Below are 11837 nucleotides of genomic sequence, written 5' to 3' on the forward strand. Positions count from 1 at the left end.
ATGTGACTGTTTGTATGTGCATGTGTGCGCGAGTGAGTGTGTGAGTGTGTGTGTGTGTGTGTGTGTGTGTGTGTGTGTTTATATTCATGGCACTGACTCACAGTTGTCCGTCTGACTAGAGGCTTTGATACCGGATCAGACATTGTTATGTTCCAGAGGCTGTCCTGGCGCCGGACTGGTCTGAGGCGGCGGGTCAGGCTGTGTCTGGTCGGGCTGTGTCGGGTCAGGCTGTGTCAGGGAGGGCCGTGTCTGGTTGGGCTGTTTAGGGTCAGGCTGGGTCGGGTCGGGCTGTGTCTGGTCGGGCTGTTTAGGGTCAGGCTGTGTCGCTGGCTGTGCCGGTGGAGCCATCGGAGGGGTGTTATGGTTGTTCAGCCTCTCACTGTGCTGAGTCTCCAGTGGCGGAACCTCCTTGCAGCAGAAGTACTGCTTCCAGATTTTGAGGAAGGCGGTGCGGAACTTCTTGATGCGGAAGGCGTAGACGATGGGGTTGACGGCGGAGTTGCCGTGCGTCAGCAGGATGGCGATGTAGATGAGGAACATGGGCTTGTGGCACTCGGGGCAGAAGAGCGTGACGCAGTTCACGATGTGCAGCGGCAGCCAGCTGACGGCGAAGAGGAAGAGGACCAGCGCCAGGGACTTGGCCAGCTTAAGCTCCTTGTCGTAGTACTTGTGCGGGTCGTTGTGGGTGGTCGTCGTGGCCTTCTTGTTGAGATGCTTGTGGATCATGCAGAAGATCTCCGTGTAGATGACCAGCATCAGGACCAGCGGCGGCAGCACCCAGCCGAAGAAGTTGAAGTAGACCATGTACTCCATGCTGATGACGTTCTCGAACTGGCAGGTGATGATGAGGTCGTCGCTAAGGGAACCGTTGCTGCGGTGACGCAGGTTGTGCAGGTTGTTCCAGCCCAGCATGGGCGTCAGGCCCACCAGGAAGGCCACCGTCCAGCACACCACCACCGCCACGCCGGCGCGCCGGGTCGTCACCACCCGCTTGTAGCTGCAAGGAAAGGACACACACACACACCCTTAGCCTTTTCAAACATGTTTAATTTTGAACACACACACACCTGTAGCCTTTTCTACCATGTTTTTATTTTAAACACACACCCACCCTTAGCTTTTTCAAGCATGTTTTCATTTTGAATTTCCTGTCTAAACTAACTGCTAACTAACATATCTCGTTCTCTTGAATGTGCCCGGAGGGCAGTAAAGGGATTAGATTAATGTGTGTCAAAATGTGTTGTTAGAATATAATGGCATTGAAAATATTATATTATTGCATATTGACATTTTTGTCCATGTTGTGAATATGTAAACATATTACTAATCATTGCTTGTGGCTGGGACCCCTGACCCCCATGGCTGTCTAACCTATTGAAAGGCCTGTGGTGAATCGTGGCCCTGACTGTGGTTAACCATAACTATACTCACAGACTAACAATAGAATAGAATTTGGCTAGAATTATGCCACTGAATTGTACTATATTTTTTCATATTGTTTAATATTTTCTATTATTTTCTATTTATTTTCTGTTTGTTTCAACGATTTTCATCCAGATATGCTACAAAAACAGCCTTCTACACTAGGACACTTGATGAAGTTTGATTCGCTGCCTGGAGTGAGGGGGTGGTTGATTCAGCGAGCCTCCAATAGGAATCGCCCATTCTGCGTTTACTCCCAGCAGGGCTGATCCACCACAGCTTTGTGCATCAGTGCTCAGTCTCGCCCCCCACCCCCACCATCTCCTCCTCCCCAGTGGGGAGTCAATGGGGGTGTTTGCACACAGCGGCTGCATGATCCTCAGTGTGTGTGTGTGTGTGTGTGTGTGTGTGTCTGTGTGTGTGTGTCTGTGTGTGTGTGTCTGTGTGTGTGTGTGTTTGCACACAGCGGCTGCATGATCCCTGCACACACACAGGAGATCTTTGCAGAGCTGCGGCGAGGCGTTTCAGCACCCTGGCCAGGGGCATGTACAGGCTCTCTTTTCAGCAGAAATACAGTACTCCTGGTTCAGAGCTTAGACTGCTAACCTGCATTTAAAGTATGCAGAAATACAGTACATCTGATTCAGAGATTAAACTCCTTAGTTAAGTATGCAGAGATAAGGTACATCGGGTTCAGAGCTTAAACTCCTTATTTAAGTATGCAGAAATACAGTACATCTGGTTCAGAGCTTAAACTCCTCACCTGCATTTAAAGTATGCATAAATACAGTACTCCTGGTTCTGAGCTTAAACTGCTTACCTGCAAATAAGTATGCAGAAATACAGTACATCTGGTTCAGAGATTAAACTCCTAACCTGCATTTAGGGTATGCAGATATTGTTAAGTGTCATATCTCCACGTGCTGTTTGCTTGCTTAAAATACTTATCTGTATGCATGCATAAAAGTAGTTTTCGATATAAGTGGAGGTTATTATTGCCTATAAGATTATGCTCACCTCGAGATGAGAACAAACCTAATGAGATGTCACTGATCTACTGTAATGAACCCTCTTCCAAATAACGTCTCTCTGCCATATCCTCTCCGCTCAATAGATACCATAGACATACAGTATAGACTGTTTAAAACTATATTAAAAGAAAATGACCAGCATGTTTATGTTCTGAACCGTCTACCAAACCACACTTCAAATGTGCAGAATCTAATAAAACTCAATTTTCATCACCACAAATTGATTTCATACAATATATTGGTTCCACAAAAACTGCGTTGCGGTGAACAGGATTGAATCAAAACGTTCCGGGCATACGAGGGTGAGGTGCTGGCGCTACGCGGTGCCTACTCGCAGTGTTCTATTCTAGGAACACATTGATTTCTCACACCTTGCATTGGCTAAACTCTCATAATTGTTATGGAGATGAAATCTGAATTGCTGACGCTGAAAATCCACTGATGCTGCTCCCGAGAGAGTAGTCAGATCGGCTGGGTGGAACCCACTTTCTCAAAAGCAAACATACACATCGTGCCTCAGTCACAACCATGTTCATCACATCATGACCAAACACAGTATAATTCAGATTTATTTCTTGCAATCATTTTATTTTATTGCATTACTTATGTATAGCTCTCTCTCTCTCTCTCTCTCTCTCTCTCTCTCTCTCTCTCTCTCTCTCTCTCTCTATATATATATATATATATATATATATATATATATATACTGTATATATTTATATTTATATACAAGGGATTTGTTTATTCAACCTATTGTAGATTTCCAGCTGCTGGGGTGACATATTAGTCCATCAGATCAGGCTAATGCTACTATGTCTTTCAGCTGTTTGCACAGCACTGGCATCAATGACTGATGTGAGAAGAGGGGGCAATCAGGCTCTCTGGGATATGGGAAAACCTCTCTGGGATATGGGAAAACCTCTCTGTGATATCGGATAACCTCTCTGGGATACGGGAAAACCTCTCTAGGATATGGGAAAACCTCTCTGGGATATGGGAAAACCTCTCTAGGATATGGGAAAACCTCTCTGGGATATGGGAAAACCTTAATGGTGCCTAATTGAGTAACCCAAACACTCAGCCTCTCTGGGATCCTTCATTGTGCCAACTGAATAACCCAAACACTCAGCATCTCTGGGATATGGGAAAACCTCTTAAAGATATGGGAAAACCTCTCTGGGATATGGGAAAACCTTCATTGTGCCGAACTGTATAACACGCACACTTACAGCCTTTTTATCTTTAGTAGCTTGTGTCGGAGAGGTTTAAGACATGACACGCTCAGTGCTACATGATCTCATTACAGTGCCTGGGGAAAGACTTTAAATCGCACTACTTTTTATAATACAATGATGATTGTCCATAACGTGAAGAATCTGTCTTCTAATTCTTCCGTCTTCTAATTCTCCCACCCTTGTAATTAAATCAACAATGAATGCTTTTGCTGATTAGGGACCTTTGACCATACGTGTTATTGGACAGTCATCCTTCAAAAAGCTAGTTACTGTGGTCCCATCTGTCTCGTCCAGGTCGTAATGGAGGTATCTGTAGAAGGATGCTTTTGAATTGCCCTGTTCCCCAGTCAATTAGGTTTCATATTCGCATCAGTAGCTGCGAGACTAGACTCTCCTCTCTCTGCCACGCCATAGAATTGATTTTACGCACACAGCACGGCCCTCTCTCTTCCACAATCTCATTGTCTGGCCTTTGTGAGCCCTGTGTTGAAACATGGACACTTATCTCTGACACAACCTTTTAATCTAACAGACACACGGGCGTAATCCTGACACAGTGAGATCTCTCTCTGTCTTTCCATCCCCTTGCACAAATGTACCGGTGTTTTCTGTGTGAGGCTAACTCACGATGTCGCTACGCTAGTCCTCACACCTATCTTTGTCTTTGATCTGTCACTCAACCAGTTATCTGTTTCGCTATTGTCAAGCATGTGTTTTGCAATTAAGGTTGCGTCAACTTTCACAGCTGAGAAAGCACACCACAAATGAGACATCCTCTTGTGGTAAAAAAAATTAATGGAGCTGCAACCCCCACACTCTCTCATTCCGTCAATTAAAAATGGATGACTCTTTCATGCCTGAGCTGGCCAGGTTTTTTTGGGTCATGGGGTTAAAGATTACATCAGATCCCGTGTTCAGCCGTTGAACATGATTTTCATGATGCCCCCCCATCCCCTCCCAATGCACCAGAGACAACACAGCCATCCAATCAGGTTGGAGCACTATACTGTCAGCCAAGTTTGAAAGACAGTTGGCACGCATGGTATAGAATTCATGCTCTATAAACAGCCAGCATACTCTCCCATGAGGCTTCTTCGCTCACATGCATTTACCTTGGTCACACACACACGCACGCAGGCACGCACGCACGCACGCACGCACGCACACACGCACGCACGCACGCACGCACACACACACACACACACACACGCGCGCACGCGCACACAAACACACCAAGGACTGTCCAGACATATTGCCTTCATAAATGGAAATTGGAGGTTGGTTTAACTGTCAGATACGCCACCTCTGTCCTTCAATAAATAGGACTCCATTCCCTGTCCCATAGACACTATTGACTGCTTCTGTAATCTATGGCACTCAATATGTAGTGGTGATGTATTGAATTTACAGCCCTGACAGAAGCGAAATGTTCTCCACTGCATACAAAAGACGTCCGTTCTGATTGAGGTCGTTGTGCCTGTATCTGGGCTTTGTTTTGCGGCGACCTTGAGAATTGATACACTGTAAGACAATAGCCTGGTTTATGGGTACATGCCTCTACTTCCTGCCTGCTGAGACTCCCCCAGCTCCACTTACACGCAGACACACTGTCTGCACTTACATACGTGTCACGGCTCACCACGGTAACTGTAACCGTCGTTTGCACTTACATACATGTCATGGCTCACCATGGTAACTGTAACTGTCGTCTGCACTTACATACGTGTCATGGCTCTCCACTGTAACTGTAACTGTCACTTTCACTCGTAGTCACCCATCAGTACCAGCATCCTGTGAGAGGCCCTTATGGTGAGAGTGATGGGGGATTTGACCCCAGGTCCTCGCTGGGTGTGTGGGGCAAAGGGCTCGTCTTCTGATGCGCCACATCACTGAATAGCAATGCCTGAGGATTTATACCTGCCTCAGCCTCAGATGTTGATTTGAAGCGGCTGTGATTCAGCAAGGCCAAACGCCAAACGTCTTTACCAGCTGGCAGTGAGGCCCAACTTTGAACCGGATATAGCTCTGCCTAACTAGCTCTGTTCTGTACCAGACAGTGGCCCTTTTGGACTGCTACTGCACCCTACCTAATCCTCTGGGTGAACATGGGAATCACTGGAGTGGGCAGGAAAACTGGAAAACAAACATCTGAGTATTGGCCATTTCCCAGTTTCAGTGTATTTGGTCTTCATTATGGTATTTACCAAAAGGAAATGGCCATTTCCACTCAGTGTTCAATGTGTGTCCATTTGTAACCCAGACACCCATAAGGCAAACCACGGAAAAACACTACAAGAGGAAATTAAGTTAAGAGAACATTGTTCCGTCATTATTCTATCTTGTCATCGTGGTCGCTCCATTCCATGGAAGACAAGCATGACTTAATAAGCATGACCCAAACCATATGCAAATTAATTCCAAATTTGAAGGACTGGTTTAGAAAACAAAAACAACAACAACAACAACAACAACACATCAAAAACAACATTGAATGTGATCCTCTGGTCCAGATGCAGGTCACTGGCACATCTAAGCTCTGGCATCTGCGTCCTCATGAACTACACTTCACGCCCGACAGAGCAGCTTCAGTCAGCGAATACCAACCCTGGCTTAAAGTCAAACAACACGTTGCGTGCTATTACACACCGAGTAGTGGTCATTAAACCACCATTTTCATGACGTTTGGAAATTTGTATCTCCGTCACTGGATATGTTATGTTTAAGATGTGTGTTATCTTGGCTGTTTACTGCAAGCAACATTAAACAATTAATGCACCCTAATCGTTAACAAAGCTGGGCAGTGAAGTTATCGTTACCTGGTCGGGATCTTCACTCTTAAATAGCGGTCAATCGCGATAGCCAGGAGGGCGAGGATGGAACTTTGCGTCAGGACTAGCACCGTGCACGCTACCATGAGGCAGCTGTAGAAGTGAGTTTGGAGTCCGATGCTGATGGTTATGGCCAGCGGGATGACCAAAGCCCCCACCGCAATGTCAGCCAGGGCTAGCGAGACGATGAAACAGAACGTGGTGTCTCTTAACGACTTGTTAATTTTTACAGCCCATACCACCATCACGTTTCCGATGACAGAAGACATGGCAATCACCACCTCCATTCCGATGTACAGGGCTTGGGAGGAGGAGAGAGCTCCGGGCATGTTTACGGTCGATGGAAATCAAACTCAAAAGAAAAATGCTTTTAAAATTACAAAACAGTTTTAGCACAGAGGGGAATAAAAATAACCCACCGAACCATATATCAATAAAATGTTGAATTGACAAGCATTACAATATTGCTGAAATTCAAGTCCAGTTAATTCGGGAAGTTTCACATGCTGTTAAAAAACAATACTTATACTTTAATATTTTACTGTAGCTTCTTGATATTGCCCGTCTTTTCTTTGTTAGCTTCGCGTGAGACAATGTAGCACCTCTCTATCCACCTGCGCTTGAAGCAGTTCCTCTTCCATGTCTATTCCCACACATTAGAAAATGACATCTTCCTTTGTTGTTACTCGCTTGGTAATGTCTTGGCAAAACTCTACGCCACGGAAAAGATAGACAAAAGTGCCCATTAAAGCGCCGAACGTGGTGTCCAATGCACAGCGGTTCCAACGTTACGGGCTGCCGTTCCGTTTCTGTTCCGCGGCTGTCTTCTGAGCAAAAGCAATGCGGTGACCCAAAATAGCTCTCAAAATAGCGAAGCGCGTTTGTTTTCATCCAGTCCTTGCTCTTCCTTGTAACAGTTTTGTATATGATAGCCCGAGAGGATATCCTATGTTTACTATAATTTCAGATAATGGTGTAGTGATAAGAATCCCCTCAAACCACCAATTCCAGTGAAAGGGAGTTGGTCTTCGCGTGTAAAACGCCTAGAGCGAGGGAGATACAGCTCCGACTGTCCCAAACACGGCCGAAGTGAATCACTTGGAGAGTACACTACGACGGTCTCAATTACAATACGCATTTTGAGCAGGTTTTTCCATTGCGGCTGTTTGCAATACATGGATTGTTGTGTTCAGGCACACCAGCTATTTATTGTGCAATAACTCTTCCCACATTAGGAGTTATTAGTCGCATGACGTGCGTGTTAGGTTGTAGGATGTCTACGGTAGCTTGCAGTGGGCCAAATATTCACTCAGGCATATGATAGGGCTATAAAAAAAGACAAGAACAAATTGAAATGCACATGTATACAAACTAACAAAGCAATTCGTTATGGAAGAAAATTATTTTTTGATAGCTTAAATAAAAGCAATCTTCATCAGGAGCAATACATTGGAAAAATGTGTTAATTGCTTTGATCTCTCATGATATAAAAAATTAAATCACAATTTTTCTGTCCATGCAGGAAACCCATGTAGGGGTCTTTCTCAGCGATGGGTGTGAGATTACAAAAAAAACACAATTTCAACCAGCCCAGTCTTTTAGGGTTGCTGGTCCCAGTTTATATCAAATTACTTTATTTATAAATATTTATGTTTACTAAGTTTTAGGAAATGTCTTGTCTTATCTGTTGTGCCTGTGCACCTTTATATGTTACACCGTGGGAGAGTGGGAAACGTCCTATCCATTCCTTTGTATGTCTTGACATATTAAGTTATTGACAATAAAGCTACTTTGACTTTGACTTTTACTTTATTACAGTAAATATATGCCATATAAGATCTAAGGCTGCCATATCATAAATAGCACTATGCACTTCACATATGAATTCATATTATTACATGTTGGGCTATTAACTCTAATCCCAAACCTAACCCAAAGTAGACTGCGAAAAGCACATAATCCAAAGCAGGCTACACCTAGCAACAGCATGTAGAATTTCTGAAAGTGCATCGTGATATCAATTCATTATAGAGTGCACAGTAGCCTAAAGACACTTAATATGAGTGAGGTTTGATTTGACCCCCTCCTGAGGGCCTGTGAGCTATGGCCTTGGTGGGTTTGGCTTCCTCATTGACCCCGTGGCTTGATTTGGACATACAGGAGGCCCAAATAGAGAGCCTCGCCAGAGCGAGCGAGAGAAAGAGAGTGGCTTTTGGACTCGGGGCCCAGTGTGAATGGGTTCTGAGCCTAGTGTGAGTGTGTTCTGGGCCAGGGGTGAGTGGGTTCTGAGCCCAGTGTGAATGGGTTCTGAGCCTAGTGTGAGTGGGTTCTGAGCCCAGTGTGAGTGGGTTCTGAGCCCAGTGTGAATGGGTTCTGAGCCTAGTGTGAGTGGGTTCTGAGCCCAGTGTGAGTGGGTTTTGGGCCAGGGGTGAGTGGGTTCTGAGCCCAGTGTGAATGGGTTCTGAGCCTAGTGTGAGTGTGTTCTGAGCCCAGTGTGAGTGTGTTCTGAGCCAGGGGTGAGTGGGTTTTGGGCCAGGGGTGAGTGGGTTCTGAGCCCAGTGTAAGTGGGTTCTGAGCCCAGTGTGAGTGGGTTTTGGGCCAGGGGTGTGCAGATGCGCTCAGAATAGCAAATGTTCTCAAATGTTCTAAGGGGGTCGTTGTCGACGAACATACGTGGACGCTGGAATTACGGTTTGAATCGAACAATTTGGAATGTTGGCACAAAAGCTTTCAAACTCCTCAATGCACAAGCACAAATCTCTCAGGTTAATCAGGGTTCGATCCTCCAGTTAGTCCCATAGGCCCCTGAGCACACAGACACACACACACACACACACACACACACACAGTCCCATAGGGACCCCTGAGCACACACCACACACACACACACACACACAGACACACACACACACACACACACACACACACACATGCATGCTCTCTTCCACTCACACAAACACACACACACACACACACACACACACACACACACACACACACACACACACACACACACACACTTCCCTATAGACACACAGGTCCCTCGTCTCCCTCTCCATGAGTCCCTGTAGTCAGAGCTCATCGGCTCCACTGCACATCTGTCAATAAGAACACAACAACAGTTAAAGAAGAGCTTACTCAGCTCTGCTTGAGCACCAGATGAAGTTTTAAGTTTGACGAAAATACGCTTGCCCCGCATGGAGTTCGAAGAGTCTCCGCCACATCCATACACAAACAGATGACAGCAGCAGAAATGGCAGGTCCGGCACTCGTGTGATGTTTTTACAGTTCCCTGCTCATGCGTGACGTGAGTCTGCCGTATACATGACACAACACATATAAAATGCTGATTTATAACCCGCCTGGATGGGCTGCACAGTCAGATGAATAGTCGAAAGGTCTGGGACAGATCTATGGCTCAGGCCAATCCTCACTGTTGCTGTTGCAGCCCTCAGCAGAAGGATAATACCAATCAGATGCTTGAATTCCGGGAATCAAACAATACCAATGAGATACATACTGGCATAGGTCAACCTATAGCTATTCCAACAGTACTGACTATGTACAACCAAGGACATTTTGAAGCTGAATTTTGCATTGCAAACATTTCTGAATAACAATAGAGAGACTAGAGAAATGTCCAGTTTGTTTTCAAACCCCTGCACCCTTCAAAATGACAACCTCTGATTGCAATCAGCTTTCTGTTCTAATGATCTCATCAAGATGGTGTACAAAGATTGGGCACATGCTGTGTTCATAACATGTGCCCTGTCTAATGGTGCTGAAAACCGAAACCACCGTCACGTTCCGTCTGTTTTCTCCCGGTGGTCTTCTTTCCACGTGTTGCGTGTTGCGGCTTGGGAGCCCTCGGCATGGTGGCCCGTCAGCAACAGATGGCCATGTTTACCCAGTGACACTGACGCTCGCACTGGTAAAGAGAGGAAGACGAAGATGAAGTGTTCTACCTATTAGTCCCTGGCAGTCATCCACACATCCAAGACAGAGCGGTAAATCCCCAGCAGAAAGGCCAGGGGACGAAGGGGAGAAGCGGGTGAGTATGATCCCATGCAGGGCATCTCAGTCCCAGCTGCTGGATGGCTGTTGCATTAAGTGATGAATGGCTTCCTTGATTAGCGAGTATGAAGAGAAAGGGCCGTATAAGCTGAGAGATCACACACACACACACACACACATGCACACACACACTCACACACACACACACACACACACACACACACACACACACACACACACACACACACACACACACACACACACACACACACACACACACACACACACACACACAGACACACACTGAAGGGGAAAGGGCTGTATAAGCAGAGAGATGTCTCCCCAGCACTGGCTTGTGTAGATTGCATCTTGTCATCTTGGCTTTGATCTTGCATCCTTTAGCCACATAGTTCCAGAGGTTTAATAGACTCTTATTAAAAGTCCAAGGGTGAAACCAGAGAGTTCATTAGTAGTTCACATTACAGCCTAGAGAAATGCATACTACAAAGCACACGCTGCCCAGAGGAATTATCTCACACACACACACACACACACACACACACACACACACACACACACACACACACACACACACAGACACTCAGTCACAGACACAGACACAGACACAGACACTCAGTCACAGACACAGACACAGACACAGACACAGACACAGACACTCAGTCACAGTCATAGACACAGACACAGACACAGACACAGACACAGACACAGACACAGACACAGTCACAGTCACAGTCACAGTCACAGTCATAGACACAGACACAGACACAGACACACACAGACACACACACACACACACACACACACACACACACACACACACACACACACACACACACACACACACACACACACACACACACACACACACACACACACACACACACACACACACACACACACACACACACAGACACTCAGTCACAGACACAGACACAGACACAGACACAGACACAGACACAGACACAGACACAGACACAGTCACAGTCACACACACACACACCCTTCATACTCCCACATCTCGAGCCCTGGGCACACTGGCACAGCGCAGCTTCTAAACTGGGCACACTGGCACATTGGCACAGCGCAGCCTCTAAACTGATGCAGAGATATTAGAGGTCAGACATGAACTTCCTCTGGAGGATCATGTTACAGTAGATCAGAATCAATTAGAAGAGATGGCTCTGGAAACAATCTCTCATCTCTGGCTTCAGTCTGACCCTTATTCTGGCCCTAATCTGGCCTGGTTTCTGGTCCAGAACTGGCAGTGATCTGTAGTGTTCACAATT

At 46.0% G+C, this 11837-nt stretch overlaps 1 protein-coding gene across 1 annotated transcript; it reads right to left on the reverse strand.

The window, feature by feature from the left end:
* Window positions 1–42: 42 nt before the first annotated feature.
* adora1b (adenosine A1 receptor b) lies at window positions 43–6845 on the reverse strand (the record flags this gene model as incomplete). Its single annotated transcript, XM_080857950.1, has 2 exons — window positions 43–997; window positions 6505–6845. The coding sequence occupies 2 exons, from the start codon at window positions 6843–6845 to the stop codon at window positions 136–138; spliced, it is 1203 nt and encodes a 400-aa protein (XP_080714076.1). The 3' UTR covers window positions 43–135.
* Between the last annotated feature and the right edge of the window lie 4992 nt (window positions 6846–11837).

This window comes from Sprattus sprattus (genome assembly GCF_963457725.1).
Source record: "Sprattus sprattus genome assembly, chromosome: 2".
In the NCBI taxonomy this organism is placed as follows: domain Eukaryota; kingdom Metazoa; phylum Chordata; class Actinopteri; order Clupeiformes; family Clupeidae; genus Sprattus; species Sprattus sprattus.